The sequence below is a fragment of the Scophthalmus maximus genome, chromosome 8, assembly GCF_022379125.1.
Source record: "Scophthalmus maximus strain ysfricsl-2021 chromosome 8, ASM2237912v1, whole genome shotgun sequence".
Classification (NCBI taxonomy): domain Eukaryota; kingdom Metazoa; phylum Chordata; class Actinopteri; order Pleuronectiformes; family Scophthalmidae; genus Scophthalmus; species Scophthalmus maximus.
This window is the reverse complement of record NC_061522.1, coordinates 17291603-17313956: the sequence shown is the minus strand read 5'-3', so window position 1 is coordinate 17313956 and position 22354 is coordinate 17291603. Positions and strand designations below refer to the sequence as shown.

At 44.9% G+C, this 22354-nt stretch overlaps 4 protein-coding genes across 9 annotated transcripts; 1 reads left to right on the top strand and 3 right to left on the bottom strand.

Annotated features, from left to right (window-relative positions):
- Nucleotides 1–2798: 2798 nt before the first annotated feature.
- On the bottom strand, nt 2799–7240 carry LOC118312266 (dead end protein 1-like). The gene is made up of 5 exons (XM_035636719.2): nt 6980–7240; nt 5759–5864; nt 4949–5274; nt 4272–4404; nt 2799–3453 (listed from the first exon to the last, which is right to left on the bottom strand). The coding sequence occupies exons 1-5, from the start codon at nt 7019–7021 to the stop codon at nt 3050–3052; spliced, it is 1011 nt and encodes a 336-aa protein (XP_035492612.1). The 5' UTR covers nt 7022–7240; the 3' UTR covers nt 2799–3049.
- Nucleotides 7241–7381: 141 nt separating this feature from the next.
- On the bottom strand, nt 7382–10362 carry tekt4 (tektin 4). 3 transcript variants are annotated; one of them, XM_047333666.1, is made up of 8 exons: nt 10268–10362; nt 9517–10072; nt 8893–8963; nt 8662–8805; nt 8415–8501; nt 8180–8315; nt 7947–8101; nt 7382–7867 (listed from the first exon to the last, which is right to left on the bottom strand). In XM_047333666.1, exons 2-8 carry the CDS (start codon nt 10042–10044, stop codon nt 7654–7656), a joined length of 1335 nt encoding a protein of 444 aa, XP_047189622.1. In that variant the 5' UTR covers nt 10045–10072; nt 10268–10362; the 3' UTR covers nt 7382–7653. The 3 variants fall into 3 exon arrangements, with proteins under 3 accessions (XP_047189622.1, XP_035492608.2, XP_035492609.2); XM_035636715.2 differs by having other exon boundaries at nt 10183–10302; XM_035636716.2 differs by lacking the exon at nt 8662–8805 and having other exon boundaries at nt 10183–10303.
- A 163-nt stretch (nt 10363–10525) lies between these two features.
- LOC118312268 lies at nt 10526–14431 on the top strand. Of its 4 annotated transcripts, none has more exons than XM_035636722.2 (9): nt 10526–11462; nt 12260–12344; nt 12445–12541; nt 12647–12836; nt 12942–13067; nt 13178–13291; nt 13407–13474; nt 13565–13670; nt 13962–14431. In XM_035636722.2, exons 2-9 carry the CDS (start codon nt 12326–12328, stop codon nt 14040–14042), a joined length of 801 nt encoding a protein of 266 aa, XP_035492615.2. In that variant the 5' UTR covers nt 10526–11462; nt 12260–12325; the 3' UTR covers nt 14043–14431. The 4 variants fall into 4 exon arrangements, with proteins under 4 accessions (XP_035492615.2, XP_047189624.1, XP_047189623.1 ...); XM_047333668.1 differs by lacking the exon at nt 10526–11462 and adding an exon at nt 11752–11813 and having other exon boundaries at nt 12729–12836; XM_047333667.1 differs by lacking the exon at nt 10526–11462 and adding an exon at nt 11754–11813.
- Nucleotides 14432–16293: 1862 nt separating this feature from the next.
- Nucleotides 16294–20954, bottom strand: metrnlb (meteorin like, glial cell differentiation regulator b). Its single transcript, XM_035636721.2, has 5 exons — nt 20584–20954; nt 19376–19559; nt 19051–19276; nt 17687–17746; nt 16294–17333 (listed from the first exon to the last, which is right to left on the bottom strand). Exons 1-5 carry the CDS (start codon nt 20676–20678, stop codon nt 17017–17019), a joined length of 882 nt encoding a protein of 293 aa, XP_035492614.1. The 5' UTR covers nt 20679–20954; the 3' UTR covers nt 16294–17016.
- Between the last annotated feature and the right edge of the window lie 1400 nt (nt 20955–22354).

Genomic DNA, 22354 nt, shown 5'->3' with positions numbered 1-22354 from the left:
ACACACACACACACACACACACACACACACTCTCTCTCTCTATAGTTGTGACCCCCCCATTGACATAATGCATTCCCTAGCCCCTTACCCTAACCTTAACCATCACAACTAAATGCCTAACCCACACCCTAAACTAAACCCAATTCTAACCCTAACCCTAAAACCAAGTCTTAACCCTCAAACAGCCCCTAGACGTTGTGAGGACCGGACAAAATGTCCTCACAACGATGGTGTAGGGACAAAATTGGTGCTCTCAACTATAGAAAGACATGCTCGCACACACACACACACACACACACACCTATTAATGCTTGTTTAATCTACTTAATAACTGTGCAGCAGGTAGTTCAAATCAAACCAACCTCTTCCGAACAGGCTGGTCACATGGTTGGATGCACAGGACACGTGAGTTCAAGAGAGCATGGTTTCATAAGGATCTCCCTGTTTTTTTGCTCTCGTGTCAAACACACACACACACACACACACACAAACAAACTCACTCACTCCAGTCAACGAATGATTCTTTTTTTATTGTCTGTGTATCACTCGCACCCAGTCGTCAGTCTCACCTCACTGTAACCCTGAGTGTATGAAAGTAAGTCAGAAAGTTTGTGCCACACAATTGGTCCCATACGGTGTACACACACACACACACACACACACAGAGTTCAGTTTCATAACGTCCTCAGTCGTGGCACCTCCTCGCTCGGAGGAAGCTCTCTCTAAGAATAGAGGATGGATGGTGGCTCCATATTTTGATGAGGAAGAGCAGATATTCCCCCAAATTAGATTAAAGCGCTTTAACGCTTATTGAATTAAAACAAGCTCAAATTAACCATATAAGAAATTCAGGGTTTCTATAGTGATTTACACAATTTGTCTTCAAAAAATTCATATCTTCGATTGTGTGGCTATTTATCAGATTTCCTGCGTTTTTCTCGGAGCTGTAATGCTTTTTTCACCCTCTTGAAAAGTATACAGGCTTTTGTAAACTTGAGTGCACAGAGAAAACGCGAAAGCGATTATTAAATCATTAGATTTGATATTTGTCTACAAAGCAAACTGTTTAAAACGTATTAATATCTGGGTCATATATATTAAACTTTGTTATATGTGAGCAATTTTTTTTATCATGATGGAAAAATACAAATTTCATGCTGATTTGTTGGTGGAAGGGCTAACGAGCAACTGTAATGAGATGTGTCTGGAGGGGGGTACAGAGGCTCAAGAGCTCCCTCTAGTGGAGTGAATACACAATCTATTCTCTGTTTAACTATTGTTTCATTGTCCTGTTTGTGACGTTGTTTATTCCGCCATGTTCAAATTAAATATTTGGAATCCAAGACAACTTTTTGGAACGGCCACACAAATTTTGCCCTCCGTGATTTAGAAGGTCACAATCTTTACAGTACTGATATGATATTACTACAGTGGGAAAGAGAGCTCAGCACACAGCAACTTCAGAAAACATCCTCTCCTCTTCAACAACACATGCATTTAGAAAAAGTAATACCTGCTACGAATAGTCCGGACACAATCAAATGAAGAAATGATCCACCTGTTTGACAAAACGTGTGTACTGAAATACTGAAAATACAGTATACAATTTAAAATAGTACTCCATCAGTTTATTGGAGTACTTCACTTCCCTAACGTTGGGATTGATGAGAGGGAGATCAAATATTAAATGGTCAAAATCAATGCAGCAGCAGAGATATTCTGACTTTTACTGCCCCACAAACAAACACTGGATCCTTCAGGATACAGACTGAATAAATCAACATGGTGTTAAATGGCTACACCACTGCAAGTTTAAAATGAATTGCAAAGTTATTGATTGACGACATACATAAATCTAAAGAAGTGTGAAACATTTTCTCATTTTCATCAATAGTTTTTTTTTATTACTTTATATTTTCACTGAAAATGTGACAAATCTGAATGCACAATGTATTATTCTTTAGAAATAATGTTGTTGTTGTTCCTTTCATCTCTTTTTACATTCACATAATAAATATGCATTAAGATATTACCTATTATCAATTAGCTAGTAGAACAAGTCATCAGTGCAGGATCAGCAAATACAATTTGAAACCGCTCTTACTGCTTTCCTCTATGTAGTACGTTAAGATGCTTTGCTAATTTTTCTACTATGGCAAAGACTCACTGAAAGTGGAGTGACGTAAAGTTCACGTCATGCAAGACAATTGGGGTGGGGGGGGGTTTGGGCCGGGGCATCGGAGTTGAGTGACACTTCATCTGCGGCGGTCAGCCTCTCAAGCCTTTTGCTCTGGTACCTGGAAAATGTTCAGGGAACAAAAAGGTTTGGAAATGTTTAATGTACCGTGTGTGGTGGCAACAACATTACATATCAAACCACGTGTAATACTAACTGTGCCCTGATCTAACTCCATATCACAGTGATATTTGAATGGGATGATAATGAAAGTGATGATGATGCTGACAATACCAAAGTTTTGGATGGTTTTCATTTTCGTCTTTTGTTTTATTGTTGTACATTCAAATTTCATTTAGCTATTTCATTTAGCACTGAATGCTAAAAGGGACGAGTGCTTATGTATGAGGGAGATCAACCCTGCCAACCAAGCAGACGTCACAGATAGTTATTGTTTGACCAAGGTCACACCGGCTCACGGACGTACTTCTTTTGGAGCATCTGTGACGAAGTGAACTTCTGAAAAACATTAAGTGTGAGTTTAATCTCTGCTCGAAAAAATGACTCGTTCACTTGTGTGAAACCATATGCAAATGTTACAATGAAAGACAAGAAAGACAAGTTTGAATTTGGAAGTCTTTATTTTAGAGAATTTAACAACCCCCCCCCAAAAAAACTCAGCCCGAGGAGGACATGAAGGTACTTGGGTCGCAGAACACTCAATATCTGACAACTGCAAAAACGGTCCTCTTTCTCAGAGTCATAACTCAGTCAGATGTGAACGCACAGACATGAAACACATGAGACCCAGAATAAACCTCCAGAAATCCACTTAGCTGCAGAACTTCATCCAGAATCATTTTTTTTTCACTATCACAGCAATCCAGTGGTAGTAGGAAGAGGCCTACTACAGAGTGGCTGGCCAACCCCGGTCACCTCCAACACCTTGAGCAAAGGCATGGCTGAGGATGGTGCGGACTGCAGCAGCCCCTGGGACGGGGAGGAGAATGTGTAGGAGCAGGAAGGGTGAGGGTGCGGGGGCAAAGTGGGTCCTACCACCGCTCTGCAGAAACCCGGGGGGACGGACGAATGGCGGGCCAGGTGGAGAGGCAGGACTGAGCAGGACCGCGGAGAAGTCAGGATGTGGCACGGCGGCTTCATGGGGGGCGCCAGGAGGCTCTTTGACGGGTTCCTCGGAGGCAGAGTCCTGTCCGGGCCCAGCTTCACTGTTGACTGCCACTTGACGGAGACAGTCAGCGCAAACTGATTCTTGAACGCTGCATAGCAAAATAAAGAGAGGAGGTACAGCTGCTTTGTACAGAAGCTAGAAAGGTTTCAGAAATTCACAAAAACATTCTTTGCAAACATGACGCCACAGAGGATTTTACACAGCATTAAATGGTTTTAATGTTGTGTCTGTTTGGTGTACTGAATATCCGTGGCCTGTTTTGCAAGAGTTCGTTTTGAACCACTAGTAATGTGATACACAACTTATTTTGTAGTTTCAGTTAATTTGGATGGTTTTATAAATACAAGTTCATCCAAACCCTTTACGTTTGGATTCAGCCTCAGGGAGGAAGCAGAGGCATCACACAATCACAAAATCCTTGAGTCGGGGGTTAAGTCTGTGATGTAGTTCATGGGTTGCATTCACGTTCATTCCATTAAGTTATTATTAGTTCTCGTTTGTAGTGTGCAGTACTCCTCTGGTCTGGCTCCAGCCTCACCGAATTGCTGCCTACATGTCTGATTTTTTTTTTCCAGTGATTTAAAAATGTCAGGTGTTTTGCACTCACTGACATCTTCTTGGACAGAAACAACTGATAAATCAGAACTTGGAGGGGGGTGTAAGAAGGGTAATGTCTCAGCAACAGAAAATCTGCTACAGTGAGCATGAGACTAAAGCAGCTGCACGTCCACTTACAGAAATCACAACTCTGAAACTGTATATTTTGTGTAGCGTGAAAGTCATAGTGAAATTGTTGCCACTCAACTAAACGTGTTATCAGCGGGTGACAACACAAGCGGGAGCATATTTACAGCAATGCACTGATCACATGTATCAGTACGTCAGCATCAGTGGGAGTTCACCTACCTTCCACCAGCGTCCTCTTGGCCATGGAAGCAGCCTGGTGCGATGAAAAGGTCACTATGGCCGACACCCCCTCTGCACCAGGCCCAGCACTCAGAGACACTCCCTCCACCCCCTGCACCAGCACACGCAGGACCTGGAAACAAAGAGACTCACATTTACACAACACACATCCAGAAAAGAAGTAACGCATTGGACTGCTGTCATTTTCAGTGAAAAAATACATAAATGTCTAAATATTTATTGGTATTCGTTTTATTTCTCACAGAACTTTTTGCAGAACTTTTTTTATGATCAGCACCGTTCAAACAAGCAAAAAACAAATTGAGCTGTAAACTTTTATTTAAATAATGTCGTTCAAGGCTAAGTAGATGAGTATATTGGCATTTATATGGTTTGTTTACTGTAATGTATCGGCTCGGATTTTACTTCTTATTTGTACTGATATCCGATCCAGTAATTTTGGCCAATATTGCCCCGATATCAGTATGGAATATCGGATCGGGACATCCCTAGTACGTGTTTTTTTTATAAGAGAGATTACAGATAAAAAATGACTAAATTAGACATGTTCTGTAACATGTAATCTGCAGTTCTGGTAAACTCAATGGTTATAAACTAGTCTCCAAGTGTAAGTTCCCATCGTGCGATCACAAAGACGAGCCACACGGCCGTCGTACCCGCAGTAGGTCCTCCAGCCTGGTGGTGGCGGGCAGGTCTGAGATGCAGAGGTGCCTCTTCTCTATACTGCGGCGGACGCTGAGGCGGAGGCCGGGCCCCAGCACGTGGCCGTGCAGGAGGCGGATGGTGTCAGCGGCTACACCCGGCGAGCTGTATTTGGCGTATGCAAAGCCGCGATTCTGTCCGCTGAAGTTCATCATGAGCCTGAACTCCCAGAGCGGGCCCACAGAGCTGAACAGGGGGATCAGCAGGTCCTCGTAGACGTCCCGTGGGATCTGGCTGATGAAGACCTCACAGTGCGCTCCTGGGGCGGGGCCGTCCCACGCTGACAGCGGAGTGGACAGGAGACGAGTTGATGTTACGTGGTCTCATGTCAAGTGAAAAATTCAACAGCTTTACCTGCTACTTTTTCAGATTTGTCCATTTTTTTTTATTGTAGGTGAAAATATTACTGAAGAGATAACACCAAAATCTAACGGATTTTATTAACTGTTCATTTTATTTTAAAAACAAGGCATATCTAGGGGACTGATATCTGTCAGTGTGTGATTGTCTTTATGTGGATTGTTGGGCCTTGGCTGCGGTGTGCACCCTACTGAGCACCATTCCAGTTGGCATTTGAAACTCTTTTCCGCCACCGATAAGCCTCAACAAAGAATTACTATAGAAAAATGATAAAGATAACTGATACTGAAAGGTAGTTGCAGCCCTAATTTCTGCACATTCGTACCTTTTAGTTTCTCTAAGGAGCGCGCTCCATTTAATGTTGTGTAAAAGTGAGCGTGCTGTAGCTGAGCAGCCTCTCTCACCCTCAGGTGGTCCTCCGTATTTCCTCTGGCCGTTCACTTGAGTCAGTGTCATATTGGTCATTTGCAGCCAGGTTTCCAGCACCTGCACCCGCTCAAGGTTCAGCACCTGACGGGAAAACAAAGTGTGCAGAATTACAGTACATTTACAATGTTTCAGACTTGCAGCCTTGTGGTTGGAACTACTACTTCTACTACTACTTCTACTACTACTGGTAGTAGTTATAATAATAATAATAATGCCTTTATTTATATAAAAGTTACAAAGCACTTTACACAAAATTTAGAATAGATGCAACAAAGCTAGAAATAAATAGTAAAATAAATCAAATCAAGGAGTGGAAATACAAAAATAAGTTGATGACACAATGTTTTTGAATGGGTCTTGACAGAAGACAGTGTGTTTGCTTCGCTGATCTCTGGCAGGTCATTCCATGATTGAGGGGCCCTAACAGAAAAGGCCTGGTTACCTTTATTTTTAAGGTTACAGCGAGGAATGGCCAGGTTGCATACAGGCTCATTGGGGGTCAACTGTCTATTCTGGAGCTGCTGGCCCCCTACAAGTCTATAAATTAATCATCAAAATGTTTTGACTGAGGAAAACATACAGTCCATGTTCCCAGCTGACACTGAATCATCAGGCGTCATGACTTGAGGACATTTATTAGATTCCTTCTGGAGACACTTAAGACTTAACATCATTTTCTCCACGCTAGATCTGCAACAGTTAATCGATTAATCGATTACTAAATCAATCGCCTACTATTTTGATAATCGATTGATCGGTCCAAGTAGTTAATATGAAAAAAAAGAAGAAAAAGTCTCTGATTCCAGCTTCTTCAATGTGAATATTTTCCGATTTCTTTGCTCCTCTGTGACAGTAAACTAAATGTCTTCGGTGTGAGGACAAAACAAAACATCATCTTGGGTTTTTTGGGGAAACACGGTCGACATTTTTCACCATACGAAGACATTTTATGGACCAAACAATTTAAGTGTTGTTTAACTTTGATAAAAACATATTGTATTCATATTATAAACTCATATTAACTAATCCTCTTGAGTATAGATGAGGTTAAGTAAACCTAACGCGCCTCAAAAGGTTGGGGCCTAAAAAAATAATAATAATAATCGCAACAACAAACAACAATGTGAGCAGACAACAGTAAATACATGAATGACTTGAGCGAAGTACGTGACCGCAGTGCACTGAAGTCCACTCACCGCCGGCGCGTCCGTGGAGGTGGATGGAGCTGAGCGAGGCATCGGCCCGGGGCGCGACTGCGGAAAGGCGCTAAAGTGTGCGCCAAAAACACCAACGGTCACACCGCGCCTGCGCCTGACACCGGATTATCTGGGAAGTGGCTGTGCTCTCGTGCGACAGAAACATGATTTGTAACCAGGTGATTCAAGGTATTTTGCAAAACTGTTTGGAAGATCCACAAAACTGCGACCCCCCCCCCCCCCCAGTTCACAGTATGTTCGTCCCCGAGGGCACGTTGTGACCCGATGGTGGCGCTGTGGCTGAAAGGTCAAGGGTCATCACAATCATTTAGTCATTTTACTACACGAATATTCACACCACATTCACAGACACCTTGCCTCTAGATAAAAAAGATATTTTGCTTGAAGTGATGAGAAACGTTTTATTAATTAATTTTGACAAACCAATTGACAAACAATATCACAATTATTAGGCTTTGCTGGAAGATGGGATTAGATGACCCGGTTCCTTAATTTGCACACGTGATAATCCTCAAATACACCGTTAGTAACGGGTCCTGTTTATTCTTGTCTTGATCAATGAGTGTTTTATTGAGGCTAACAACACAGCACAACAAAGAGAAAGAAGTCATTCAAGCTTTTCAAGGTAACACTAGGGGGCTCATCGCCTGTCTTCAGTATCCTGACAGGGTGGAGACTGTTGGGTATCGTTTGCGGTGGGTCATGCACTTGTCCCTCTCGGTGAACAGGGAGTGGGCTTTGCAGTTGATGTCCTTCTCGAGGGCCATGCGCGACTCCTCCAGGTGGGACAGGGAGCCGCGGGCCTCGCTCAGCTGCTGGTGCAGAGACGCCAGAGTGGCGTCAATCTGCCTCACCTCGCCCTCCAGACTGCAGACACGGGCAGCGAATGAGAAGATGGGAGGGACAAAAGGAGGTAGATGTTGTTGGTTTTTGAAGGTGTACGTACCTGAGCTGGGGTGCGTCCCTGCAGAGCTCCATGTTTGGTCTGAGGGAGCGAAGGTAAAGTCTGGACTGAGCTACTCTCATTGGAGCCTCTTTATTGTGGATGGCCTGCTGTAGGGCCACGATGTTTCTCTCCTGGGCCCCGATCTGCCCCAGGACCTGTGCATACACACGTGTGAATACAATGGATAATCGATTAAACAACCAATCAATCACTCTTTCACGCGGACTGTCTACCTCTGCGAGCTTCATCTCCAGCTGGGTCTTGGCCTCGATCAGCTCCACGCAGCGCTGGCTGAAGGCTCGGTCCACACCGGAGCACTGGACTCTCAGATCCTCGGTGGTGTCCAGCAACAGCTGCTCCACCAGCATTCTGAGACACAAAAAAACAGCATCAGCGACCCCGCAAATATTCAATGATGGTGCCAACTGTGCACTGAGGCAGCTCGTCCGAACCACGCTGCGCTCTGACCTGAGGCTGCTGGTGGCGTGTTCCTCCTGCAAAGCTTTGCTCAGGTTGTCCTGGGTGAACTTTGTCCACGACGCAGGGTTGGACACACTGCCGCGGACCAGATAGGGTAGATCGTGTATCAGGCACAAAGGTTATACAGCACAGCTTCTCATTTTCAGGGTTAAATTCACTTCATGCACACGCACACGCACACACGCGCACACACACACACACACACACACACACACACACACACACACAGACTCACTGGTCCTGCATGATGGCTGAGCTCGGGTGGTGCTGCGTGTCTGGACTCATGTTATTGTATTTTCCACACTGGTCGTCGAAGTTGTAGGCCTGGTATTTATCTGACCAGTCGAACTCTAATGTCTGCTTCGCCTCTCTGTTCATCCTGATGACAACAGCAAATACCTCAAACCTAAACGAGACGTTTCACGACCGATGTACACGTCACGCAGTGTGAATTCCGGAGACTCACCTGATCTGAGCGACGACCTGAGCTGTAGTTCTCTTCAGGAGAGCCTGGACGCTCCTGATCAAGTCCACTTCCTACAAGACACACACAGTCAGGCTCCGTGGTCACTGTCGCCCTCTGCTGGTGTCCTTCTGCTGTTACACACTTAAGAACATACGTTCGGTCTAATTCTACTGGACTACATCTAATTGATTATTTATTTTCAAAATCAATTTCATCTGCTGAATATTTCCTCGATGAACCAATTAATAATTTGTTCAGAAAAAACGTGAGGAGAAGTCTCCTCCTGAGTTGATATCATGAGAGGACTTGTTGTTTTGTCTGACCAACAGTCCAAAAGCCAGAAATGTCCAATATGAACACGTTAAGGTGGAATCACTAAACTGTTTCCGAGGGACTGATCATCATAGTTGAACTGTGACAGATCATAATTATTGCAGCTCTACTTTGAATAGAAAACTAGTTTTTGTGTTTCTTTATTTCTTGAAATGCTGTATATCCTATATTTGTCCTATTGATGAGGCTGTTGGTTATTAACATAGATACTTGTATGAACGTGTTTCTTTTATTGGAGGCCCTACACAGACATGCACTCTGCACTGTACAGCCCGCGGACTGTGCGATCACCTTCAACAGCTCTTCCTCCACAGAGTCCCTGACCAGGTCCGGTCCCAGTCTTCTCGCCCTGCAGTTCAGATTGTCCGTGGCGATCGCGTACGGAGTCTCGGTGGCGTCCAGCGCCCTCTCCAGCCGCGTCTTGAGCGCCAGCAGCGCGCCCGTGTCGGCCTGCAGCCGCTCGACGTGCCGCTGCAGCTCCGACTTCCAGCCGTGGATGTCCTGCAGCCGTTCCCCCAGGAGGCACGTCACCTCGGCCTGCGCCTTCAGGGCCGCCGCCTCGGTGTCCTGGTACAGCCGCTTGGACACTCGCTGGAAGCTCTGCGCCTCGCGGCAGTCGGCGCCGGCCTGGTCGAGGATGCCGTGGTAGTTGGAGAACCACGCGGCCGGGTCGCACTTTGCCGAGCGGTACCCGGCGGCGGCCGAGCCCGAGGACGGCTGCGGGGGCTCGGGCTCCACGGGGAGATCCCTGTCGGGGAAACCCAGAGCCACGGCCCTGCTGTCACAGTGCGGCCGTGACACTGACACCTCAGAGCTCATCTGGGACAGGGAAATCACGACGAGAAACCTAAAGAACCAAGCAGTCAATTGAGGCAGAATGAGGTTAAACCAAAAGATGGCACGAGTGATGCTCGAGCAGACCAGGCTGTGTGTGTGTGTTTGTTTGTTTGCTGTTGCCTGGTTACGCAGAGCCCTGCACTACGAGGCAGGACTTGCGGTTGTCGAGGTCACTTCAGGTTGACCTCCGGGGTTTCCATCCTACCTGGGCAAATCACCATGGTAACCTATGCTGAACGGCTAACCTGCTTTGGAGCAGGTGAAGTTCGAGATCAGAGATCAAAGCCAGAAACAAGTCCAACTACTGACCAATCAGATCACTGGAAACCAGAGTCATAATTCTACAGATACTGTTTCATAAAACCCTTACATGAACAACTTTTAAGTTGGGAACCAAACCAATAAATAAAGATGAATCGTTACTATGGAGCATTTTGAAAAACGAATAATTGGAAAACTGAAAAAAGGCTAGGCTGGATGAGGACAGGGCCAGTGGGGCCAGTGCCTCGGACTGCAAGGGGGGCTCCAAGCCTCAGGTCGCGCACACAGTGCTTGGCCCAAGACTTCCAAAGGAAGTTGAATGACAGCGCCCTTAGTGCTCAGTGCAAGCGGACCACCGGGCCCCTGTGTGCTTATTTGGTTGAGCGAACCACTAGGGCCCCCCAGACCCCTGTGTGCTTACAATGGGAGGGCCCGCTGGAAAATGTGAGCCAACCACTAGGGCCCATAGACAAAAGACATGTGCCCCGTGGCCTCATGGGACCATGATCCTGCCCTGCAAGACCGTGCTCATAATTATTTCAAGGAAGGAACTACTCATCCCATAAACCATTGCTAATGCTTTTCTTTCACTTTCAGATCAATGGTGTTTAAGTTTAGATGAACTAGAAAGATTATGTCCAGTCATTAGTGAGGGATGAGATGGGTTGACCATTTGACACAATAGATTTCTAGCCATCAAAATAAGAACAGGTCAGATACTTTGAACTATCTTATCACGTTTCCATTTTGGTTATATAAATGCGACCAATTAGAGAAATATGTCTATTTAACCATCTGTCTAATCTTGATTTACATTCATCCACTTTGTTTCATACATTTAGAGTTTCACTTATCTTAGTATCTTTTTTATTGCGTACACCTACATTTTTGACAGTAGTTATAATAGGGACACAGTACCACATGTTGCCACAAGATGGTCATCATGTATAGCTAATAACTCACACCCTTAAATTCAGTTGTAAACCAGACACTTTGATAAATTAATCTCTAATTTGAATTGGATTTGATTGGATCCTGCTCAACACTTTTTGGAAACAAGGCTGTGTTGATGTTGATGTTGCACTAGAGCCCTGGTCGGTGCAACATTTGTCTCAGATAAATGACTGACGTGGAAAAAAGTAAGTACTGGTACTCCCTTTATTCACGTGAGGCGTGTATATCAGCTGGTATTACCAAATGATTAAGTATTACATTATGAATCTGACCTATGTGGTCAGGTGTTTGCTTGAGATAGTTCCTATAAAAGGACAGGTCAGGTAGGCCTAGATAAAGGGGGAGCTAAACAAAAACACACCCACAAGCAATGGGCAGTGACATTTAAGCAGAATCACACGTAACAAAGTAAACGATGAAGATCAAAGTCAACAAATCAAAGTCAACATCCTTTAAACTATTCTGCTATTGGAGAACATGCCTAATCTGCTTTATTATCTATATTTATTATATATCTGCGGCACGGCACAGGAAAGGTTTGTGACCTTTACTCACCGTTACTGTTTTAATATTATATATTATACTATTATATAACTGTTTGGGGGGGGTGACTATATTGACAATACCATGCAAAATTCAACATACATCAAGATATGCAAATCTGTAAATAAAGCAATTTCACTTATAGACTACTCATTTTAAACCAATGTAAGGAAAAATGTATCTAATATTCCCATTCTATTTAAGGCTTACTGTAGTGATGTAATGTGCAAACAGAATCAGTACTAATGTAGTACAGCTTCCAGGCAACCACTTTTAAATGAATTATTTATTCACATGTTAAGCATTCAATGTAGGCCGTAAAGCTAAATAGGCCTAGACTAAATGTCTAGATTTGATTTAACATAATGATCAGAGGATGTTTTACATATTTCATAAGGTTTTCAGATTACAGGGTCACAATACTTTTAATTTTTTCCAGTGAAGCCCAGTGTACCCATGCCTCTGAGAAAGATCGGTTGCCAGTTGCCAGTCAAAGAGGAGTTAGATGGATACTGATGGTAGAGGTAATGCTGCTTATGTTGTTATAAGTACCTTTGAAATCTTGTCTCAGGAATGTCCTTTTGCCACTTGCTATAATGTGCATGATGACATTCTTTTACACAGAATGCGAGCTGGCCAAACTGCGAAGACAGTTCAGGATCATAGAAGGAGATCGGCTGGCCTACAATATTCAGGCTCTGGAGCAGATCCGCAAACAACAGTAAAAAAACACACTACCTACATTACACCCTCTACTACATTACAATGTGCCCTCTGTGTGAGTTTTGAAACCACCTGATGAGCTGTCTGTGTGTTGTGGACGAAGGCAGGCGATAGACAAGCTGCTGGAGGAGCAGGAGGAGCTGCATGGAAAGCTCAGTGTATCTAAGAGATTGTCTGGCCAACAGCAGCACAGTAAGGACACCGCGAGTCTTCGGGCTTTGCTGGAGCAGACGGACACGCTGGAGGCGGAGCTGGGGAAAGAGAAGCAGTGTCAAAAAGTCTTAGAAAAAGAGGTTACGTCCTTTTCACTCAACCCTATCATCTTGATATTGTTGATACTGTAAAGAAACCCTCAGCATATGTCATGTCTTCATGTCGTGCGTCTGTATTGTGGGCAGATCTCCAACATGCAGCTGAAGCTGGTGAAGCTGAGACGAGGGGAGGCCATTACCTGTGACACACAGAGGTGTGAGGCGCGGCGGACTCTGAAGGCCGCACGAACGCTGGAGTGCAAACTGGACAGAGTGAGTTGCGAAGGAGCATCTCTGTCTGGGTCATGCTACGAATTTTCACGAGTGTTTATCCTCACATTTTACTGTAATGCTTGAAAGTTTGTGCACATTGTCCTCCTCAGGCGTTGACTTGCTTAAATGAACAACTGACCATAAACCGTCACCTAAAAGAGGAGTTGCAAAAATGTCACATTGAGTGTGCCAATTTTCAGCAACTACACAGCAGGCTGGACAAGGTCAGAGGTCACACCACAGATGATTCAAAGTATTTTCTGTTATGTATGCTATTCAAGTTTTCACTCGCTTGTTGTAAGTTGTCAAGTAAAAAAAGCACGGTTCTGTGTGTTGCAGGAGCTGCAGGGGCTCCGCAAGAAGATTGGCGAACGTATCAACCTGTCCACTGCTGCTTTCGATGCCAGGTCGGATTCAAACATTTGTGTAATGTCGTAAAAATGTCCTCATGATCTCAGGTTTTGAATTGTGTTCTTTATGATTTTTTTTTACCTCAGGGTGGAGGCCCATTGCATAATGACCATGATGAGGGAGAAGGACCTTCCGGAGGACGAACTGGGGCAAAGCAATCGGGCTGAAGCCCTGAGGGTTCAAATCAACTGGGTGAGCTTTTTAGAAAAACAGTCATCAGTTAATTTCTTCCATTTTTGTAACTGCTTATTTTCCTAACCAGTGTAGTAGAATATACTTAATTCCTTAAACGATTCTAAGCAACCCGTTCAAAGAAAAAAAAAAGGTTCAATTCTTGGAAATTAAATGAAAGCTAGGGAAACGGAGATTTTTTGAGAGAGGTTAGAGCTACTGAAAGGGAAAATGGAGTATTCAGAGAGGAAATAAAGAGTCATTATCTATTTATTGAGCAATCTGTTTGCGCTTACGTGTGTGAATCTGCAGTTCCAAGAAGAGATGGAGAAATTTGGAGTGGAGGGTTCGCAACCAGAGGATGATCATCGCTCTTTGCTGAGAAACATGTAAAAACAGATGTGTTAAAAGTAACACAGAGTGTGTTCATATCAACCCAACCCCCGTGTCTAGTTAAGGACAACGCATTGTGTGTTGCTTTCAACACAATCAGTGCGTTACCACGTTTAACACATGCTTTGTGTGAAATATTTCAACACAAAGATGTGTCAGAAATGTGTTGGGGTTATGTAATGTTTCATCTAAATCTTTTTTTTATTAGTCTTTTGATTTTCCTTTAAATTTTTCCAACCTCGTGATTAGAAAGCAGGTGTTGTATACGGCAGTGAAGTAGGTTTTAGGTTGGGTATTTGACAGACATTCCCTCTGGATGTAGCGGACTCTGAGCAGTTGCCACAGGGCTTTCACCGAGGGACCATCAATAAATTCCCGTTTGAATGGTGGATATAACCTCATTGTTTTCAATAGCTTCCATGTCATATGACTCCAAGCGAATTGTAATACTGCACTGGACAAAAAAGAGTGTGTGCTTCTATTTCATATGAATATTAATATATACAATTTCCAAAGCTTCCGTCGTTTAAGTGTTTCAAGCAATCGTGCTGACAAACAAACCAACCAACTGACAAACAAACAAATGGACGGGGGTGAAAACATAACCCTCGTGGTGGAAATAATTACAGCTCGACCCCACCCTAACCACTGCATTATAAAATGTCAGTGGTGGTATTTATATGGGTGAAGGCATGCCTGTGATTTTTCGCTTTTTTCCCTGAGCTCAGCCATTCCCTCGACTCCAGCTGATCGCTCAGCTGCGCCTGTCGCATACTGCAGCACAAACTGTTTCCATATCTTACACTCTCTCCCACTGGAAGGTTGACATTAAGACCCCCGGGCGGAGGGGTAAGTGTGTCCCGAATTAGCGAGGATGCCAAGGCGAGCTGGGCTGTTGCCAGACGAGGATGCCAAGGGATGTTGGGTGTTGCTGTGGTGGGCCGGGTTTCTGCAGTGTGGCCCGTATGCATGTCAGCAGTGTGCAGGGCGCGTGTGCTGTGGTTGTCTCCGACTACAACCCAAGACAAACACACACAGTCCTTAGTGGGAACAGGAAGGGGGTGCAGTTATATATAGTTGACCCTGTCACGTCTTTAAGGTCTATCTTAAACCCTCGAGTTATGTGTTCATGTCTCCCTCGACATCTGACTCTCTTCTCTACTTTTCTAACGCATTCATATTCTTGGTCTTTTTTTTGTAGATGTGAAAATCATTATGTCAACAAATCAAGTAACGCAACTATAAATCTCTTTTTTTTTTTTTATTTCCTCCAAGGGAAAATCTAAATCAAAATACATAAATGATTTGCATCATAGGAAGTGACGTTGTTTGGCCCAGGCCAAGGAGTCAGAACATCACAGGCTCTGCTGCTTCAACTTTGACCATTCTTCTTTAAATCTATCACTTGTGAGAACCACCAAATGTATGTACGTGCAATAGTAAATTGCTGGAGTGTTCCTTCAAGCGTTTGAAAGTACTGAACAGTAAGTTTGCTGCCAAGCTGTGTGTATCTCTTACTCTATGCGCTGTCAAATTGAGACAAAAAAGAAAAAGAAAAAAGGAAGCAGAACATCTTCAGGCACCGCACACGTGGTTTGTCTCTGCAGAGGGAGGTGTGTGTGTGCGCGCGTGTGTGTGGGAGGGGACATTCCTTCCATTCTTGTTCTTCCTGAGGAAAGAGGGAAAGCATCAAGCGCACACGACTGCAAATGGAAGGGCGGAGGGAGAGGTGCACATACTCCCCTCTAAGGTTATTCACACATCCGCCTGTTCTTCAGCTCTCCGCCCATCAGGACCAAACAGTCTCAACCATCCACCCGTGTAAATGTAAATGTAGCTTTCTGTTCTGCCGTCGGGTTACACAACTGAAACTCCTACATGGAGCAAACAATGTATGTCCTGTAACTTATAATTTCAAAGATGTCTGTTTAGACACAGTTATGTGTATATGATCATTCTGGCCACATAAATCCATTTTAACACACAAGCTATTGAATTGCACCTGGTGGACTATGATTGAAAATAGAGTTGCGCGCACACACACACACACACACACACACACACACACACACACACACACACACACACACACACACACACACACACACACACACACACACACACACACACACACACACACACACACACACACACACACACACACACACACACACACACTCACTCACACACTATTTGTTTGGATCCATATGTGCCAACATAAAAGCTAATAACCTTTGGTTCTACGACTCACTTCACTTGCCACAGACGGTTTTAATTATCTGCACCCCAAACACGCAGAGCCTCCATGAGGCATACAAAATATGACACAGTCGGACAAGTTTGTTAACAACAGATAATGCAGTGCCCCTATATCAGGACATACAGTTCACACTGGCACGTTTAGAAAACAAAGGATGTATGATGGAAAAATTTAAAATTAAAATCATACAGGAAAGCCGGCTGAAGGACTGTGGTTTATTTTCTGTAAATATAAAAGCCCTTTGAAATCAATAGCAAAACACGCACGCGCACACACACACACACACACACGCACGCGCCGCACACACACACACACACACACACACACACTTGGTATGTTAAGACTCACAGAGCTGCATACTGTACACTTCTGTCAGAAGACTCCTAAATTTTACAGAAAGCTTTTTACAAAGCAAACTTTCATTTCAAGAACGATCACACATGCAGTGTCGTTATGAGAATAGAAACGTTAAGCATTTAGGCACATATTTAATTTAAACTTATCCATTCACCCAATGTCTCAACCATGCACAGATGCATTACACACGCACAGAATACTAAATGTGGACATTTCTGTTCAGTCTTTTTTTGCTGCAAAGCAGAAGTAAGTTGATCTGCAGAGTCTGCAGGGGTAGCCGTAACGCTGCTCATCTCCCCGATAGTCTCAAAGAAAATGTCGCTTCCATGCTCCAATGTTTCAGTCTGTTCTGATCCCTCAGTCTGTGTCTATCTGACAAGGATTTGTTCCGGCCTTCTGTGCCCTGATGTAAAGCTTCAGGAAGTCCCTGTAGAGAGGCGCACAGCCGAGCCACGCTTCACCGAAATGGACACAGCCAGTCAAAAGGTACTCATCCCCTCCAGGATGGACACCGCACTGTGAGGGGACGTTGACCCGTCCACCCCAGCTTCGCCCTCTGGCTCCACCCCAAACAAACACCTTGCTCTTCTGACGAAACAGCCGGCTCATGGTCGCCACCGCAGACGAGTGGTCGTTGGTGCCCGACGCCACACCGCGAAAGAAGCCACTTCCAGCTACAGAGACGTGAACGAGAGAGATAAAGACGTGAGATTAAATCAATGAATAAAGCTGAGCTATGCCAACAAGTGTGAATCGAAGCAAGACTAAATCATTTTTTTAAAAACAGACCACAAGATTTCGCAAAAAAAAGTTTCATCAGAAAGGGATGTAATACATTTGCCAAGCAAGATATGGTGTTTTTTATGTTGCCAGCCTGTGTGCTAAGCTAACCAGCTGCTGCGGGTAGATTAGTAACCCCTGCATTGATCTTCACCTCTAACTTTATGACAGACAGTATAATCATATTTCCCAAAATTAATAAACTAGCCTTAGTAATGTTTTGCTGTGAGTTTGCGAGTGTATTTACCAAAGTCACTGGTACACACAGCCATGAGGATCTCTTCGTCTGAACAAGGTTTACAGGTCACTAAAATGGATAAAAGTTAGAAAAAAGAAAGAAAAAGGATAACATAAAACACTTTTGTTGAATAATTTTAAGTTGTTATTTTCATGACACATTTTCTCTCGTTGTTAGCTTTTGTGCTGTCCTGAAATGTGTTTGGCCATTAGTCAGTTTCCTGTTTCTCTGTGTCATGGGAGTTTCTGAGACATCAAGAGAAAAAGAAAGTATGTGAATGAGAACAGCAGGTGAAGGAAGAGACGCGATCAGAGAATTAACCTTTGACCCTGTCGGCTATGAAAACAGCTATAAAACGCGTTGACACACACACACACACACACACACACACACACACACACAGAAAGACAGAGACAGGCTTTTGTCTGTCTCATTAGGAAGGGAGTCCAGCCTTCCGCTCCGCCCACCGTCCCTGCCCTCCGCTTTACTCATACGTGTGGGCTCCTCAAAATCCCCTGCTTTTAGGAGGAAACTGGTCTTGATTGACAGCTGAGAGAGGATTGGCTGACCTCTGGGCTTGACCCTGACAAGACCTTTTGATTGCCCTGCTTGTTTTCATAGAACTGGCTGAGACAGGGGAGTGTGGGAGTGAGGAAGTGGGGGAGGAGAGAGTGTCATTGGGGGGGGGGGGCAGCATGTAGGTGAGATGAAGAAACTTTTTTTCCCTTCCCTCTGGTCTGTCACGTTCACTTTGTATCAGTGAACTGTGTCAGGTACAAGAGCAGTTTAGACAATTATCTACAAATTGCATATAATTTACAAAATAACTGACAAGCGAGGTCAACTACCAAACTGAAACATGCGAGACAGTTAAATGTTTTAATCTTATCATGTATCATCATCAGGTGATAATGGCACAGGCAGGAAATGCATTTGAAATCGCTGCGCTCGAGGGCACAGACATTCTGCCTGGTAGCACTTTAATACAATGCCAATTTTGAAATTTGCTCTTCACAAAACCTGTGTGTCTAACCTTGTTTATTTTACGGACAATATTTTTCCCAGCTTCAGATTATAAATGGAATGAATTTTGACAGCCAACTTTTCCAAAACTCGATACCAGTGTTTCTTTAAAGCACTGGATAACAAGGACAAATGTTTAACAGATGCACATCACGCCCGTAATACGATGCAGAGGTCATCAAAAGTTTGAAAAAAATAGTCTGAAATCTAGCGGGCAGTGCTTGGTTGGGTTGGGCTCAGTGGCACATGACTCATCACAGATCAATGCCGATTGGAAAACACTGCATAACAGGTGTACTAGAGGAATACCTGCTGACGTAAGAAACAAATGTGTGCACACATTCCCTTACCTAAACCAGGTTGCAGGAATGGATACATGTGTGCCCCAGACCCCTGACTGGGCACCAGCTCATACTGGAAAGCAGTAATCCTCCGGCTGATGTCAGCCTGTGGGATGGCTTCCACAAAGAGAGCCCCCTCTGCCAGGCTGAAACAGTGCACTGTGCCTTGAGCCTGCTCCGTCTCTGCCACCAGCAGCCTCAGATCCCCGGCGCGCTCCACGTACACATGAGAGCCCTGAAACACGGGAGGGCCGGGAGGACACGTGTTCAGAAAGGTCACAATCCACCTCACAAATCGAGATACCTGTTGGCAAAGGCGGCGTCATACTCATACCTGGGAGTAAGTGAGGGGTTTGATGCACACGTGGAGACCTGCCCCGTGTGCCGCTGAAGAGTCCGTGTTTGGCCGCAGGTTGACAATGATGGCCCCGATGGGGTAGAGCCACTCCAGAGACCCCTGAGAGCAGCGGAGGTAGACCTGCTCCACATCCCTGCGATGAGACTCGTGGCTCAAACCACTGGAGATGAGACGACAGACAGATTGTCACATTCGGTGCGTCAACTCTTATCCGGAGGGCGGAATGGCATTAACTATCTAACTCATCAACATCAAATGAAGAGAATAAAAAAGGATAAAAATACTTCTCCAAGAACAGAAACAGTAAAAGAAAAATACGGAAGCGACTTTATCATACTGCTAAGTTCAGTAAGAACCTCTGGATCAGCTCTCTGTAATCAGATCTTTTGATGTGTGGACTGATGTGGTCCCTCGTCTGCCGAGCACGAGCTTCCTCAGCACCACACACTGACTGGGCTATTTGGGCGTTAGAAGTTTGAAGCAAGCGGGTCAACTTTACAACTCAAGAGTGAGAAGCACAGGCTTTCATTTTTTTTTATGGCTTAGAGGGGTGATCAAAGACGCCATATGGCTCTGTTGAATTACGATAGGAACTGGAGCTGACATTTCAGATGTTGGAGGCAGAACCTTGTCAACAGACTTTCTCAAAGTCAAATGAAGGCCCCCTTGTTGTCCATGATTTGCTTTGAGTCACGTTACTGTTTGAGAAGAGGGATTGTATAAATAGAAAGATTCACACAAAGATGTTCATACAGATCAATGAGATATGACAGCAATACATTTCTAAGTAATTGCCACAAGCCATGGCACAAGACAGCCCAGAATACCCATAACTTTCCTGCAGCAACAAGAAATCGTAATAACCACTATACTATTGACCTTCCAGTGCCCTTTCTGTTAATTAGGCTATATTAAATCTCAATCAATTAATTAAACACCCCGTGCCTCTGATTCTTCCTTTTGCGATTCTGTGTTATTGACAACAGAACTACCTCTCACAAATCCCTGTCATGACTCTCCTACATTTACCAAATTATTTTAAAAAAGGGTTATGATACGTGCCTGTAACATTCCTGAATTAACTTGTTTTCCTTTGTCACCTATGATAACAGGACCAGCCCGTAGTCGGTACCCGCTCCTAAACTCGGATCGATCGCAAGTCCTTTGTTCGGCTCCATCCTCACCTTCCTCGCCAGCTACACTGGTCGCTGGAGTACTGTGCCACCGCCCGACACAGGAGCATGGCCGCGATCCAGTGCGCAGCCCACGGCCGGAGCATGGCGCAGCCAGTCCGCCGCGGCGGTCACCGGATCCCGCACACCAGACCAAAGCGGAGCCAACAGCCGCGCGCTCTGCAGCAGCTCCGCGCACCGCAACGATCCAGTGAAACCGTTTCCCCCCAGAGTTCCAGTCCAGCGCGCGCCGGCTACATGGCGCGTTCAGCCGAGGCAGAGGCTGCGTCTGAGCCCCCAAAACATTTTGACAAGAGACTTGTTAAAGCAGCGTTGTGCGCGCGCAGCAGCACAACAGTGGCTTGTTTGAAAAAAACAAAAAAAACTTCCACTGCGTGCGCAACGCTCCGCGTCACCGGGTGCGCGTGCCAGCAGCTGACTGCGCTTGAGTGACACGCGAGCGCACGCTCCAACCACCGTCCCGTCCCGTCCCGTCCCGTCAACACACACCCACACACACACACACACACACAAAGAAAGAGAGGGAGAAAGAGCGAAAGAGAGTTCAAAATCACCATCGAAATGTGACACAGATTTAATTGCACCTAATTAATGGATTACTCGCCAGGGCAATGTGTCATGAGTGAATATGAGCTACGGATGTTTTAAAATGTAAACGATAAAGAACAGAAAATTTGAAATGAAAAAAATACATTGTAGTTCCACAAAGGCCAAATTTGAGACCTCCATCAAACTAAATAAGTTAAATAGTACGACCCTGTGTGCGTGTGTGCGCGCGCGCGTGCCCGCTGGCTTATAAACACATGGATCGTGTTATCGCAGTGCACATTCGAGCAGCATGCAGCTGCAGCCTCCTGTGACTTCGGACACTCCATCAAACATCTATACCTGATGAAACAGTCCGTGATCTGCTGCTGTGTTTGGAGGCAGTGGACATATTTGCCGGAGTCACAGGGATACGAGGGTGCGACTCGATCCCTCGAGGTCATTTAAAGAAGGACTAATCTGTATCTGTATCCTCCCTGTTACAGCCCCGCCGTGTTGTTTCACCGCCTCGGGAGGAGAAGAGAAGCCCCTGACATAACACAAAGTCACACGTGCGCGCCAGACGCCCGTTCGCTTCTCGGGCAGTTTTCCCGTGAGAAAACAGTCCGAGCTGCGAGCATGATACTGACTCGTCACATTCCCCCGGACAGCCTGAGCAATGTAACGCATCTCGAGAAATACCGAAACACAGACTACCTTACACAGACCCCAGCCCCAGCCCCATCCCTCACACACACACACACACACACACACACACACACACACACACACACACACACACACACACACACACACACACACACAGCTTTCATAACGAATTTCCAATTCTTCCAGGGCTGTGTAATGAATCCTCTGGCGCGGTCCACCCAGGACTCATTCAGATGCCTCTCACATTATTTAAAAAAAAAAAAAATCAAGGGAACACTTACATCACAGGTCAGATCTTGATGAACAAATTATTCAAGTTGAAAATCTTTACTGATGTACTGATGTGTCATTTGTTGAGAACAAAACGACGTAACAACGGTCAATGGAAAACAAAATCATCGACCCACTGATGGCTGGATTCAAAATCAAAGTGAAACAATTTAAATCACAGGCTGATCCAACTTGCCTGGATTTTATCAAGGCAACTCATAATGTGGCTCACGTAGTGTGTATGGCCCCCGCGTGCCTGTAGGACCTCCCAGTGTCTGGGCAGGCTCCTGGTGAGTCA

Bases quoted from the DNA above. Each gene is read 5' to 3' on its own strand.
- LOC118312266 (XM_035636719.2), bottom strand. From the start codon at position 7,021: ATGCCTCGCTCAGCTCCATCCACCTCCACGGACGCGCCGGCG. The intron at 4,405-4,948 runs GTACGACGGCCG...CTTTGTTTCCAG, and splicing joins GGCTGGAGGACCTACTGCGG to GTCCTGCGTGTGCTGGTGCA. The intron at 3,454-4,271 runs GTAGGTGAACTC...TTTGCTATGCAG, and splicing joins CAAGAGGACGCTGGTGGAAG to CGTTCAAGAATCAGTTTGCG.
- tekt4 (XM_047333666.1), bottom strand. From the start codon at position 10,044: ATGAGCTCTGAGGTGTCAGTGTCACGGCCGCACTGTGACAGCAGGGCC. The intron at 8,102-8,179 runs GTAGACAGTCCG...GTGTATGCACAG, and splicing joins TGGAGATGAAGCTCGCAGAG to GTCCTGGGGCAGATCGGGGC. The intron at 7,868-7,946 runs GTACGTACACCT...CCGTGTCTGCAG, and splicing joins AGGGACGCACCCCAGCTCAG to TCTGGAGGGCGAGGTGAGGC.
- LOC118312268 (XM_035636722.2), top strand. The intron at 12,542-12,646 runs GTAAAAAAACAC...TTGTGGACGAAG, and splicing joins GAGCAGATCCGCAAACAACA to GCAGGCGATAGACAAGCTGC. The intron at 12,837-12,941 runs GTTACGTCCTTT...TATTGTGGGCAG, and splicing joins AAAAAGTCTTAGAAAAAGAG to ATCTCCAACATGCAGCTGAA.
- metrnlb (XM_035636721.2), bottom strand. From the start codon at position 20,678: ATGCTCCGGCCGTGGGCTGCGCACTGGATCGCGGCCATGCTCCTGTGT. The intron at 19,277-19,375 runs GTATGAGTATGA...CCCGTGTTTCAG, and splicing joins AACCCCTCACTTACTCCCAG to GGCTCTCATGTGTACGTGGA. The intron at 17,334-17,686 runs GTAAATACACTC...ACGTCTCTGTAG, and splicing joins TGTGTGTACCAGTGACTTTG to CTGGAAGTGGCTTCTTTCGC.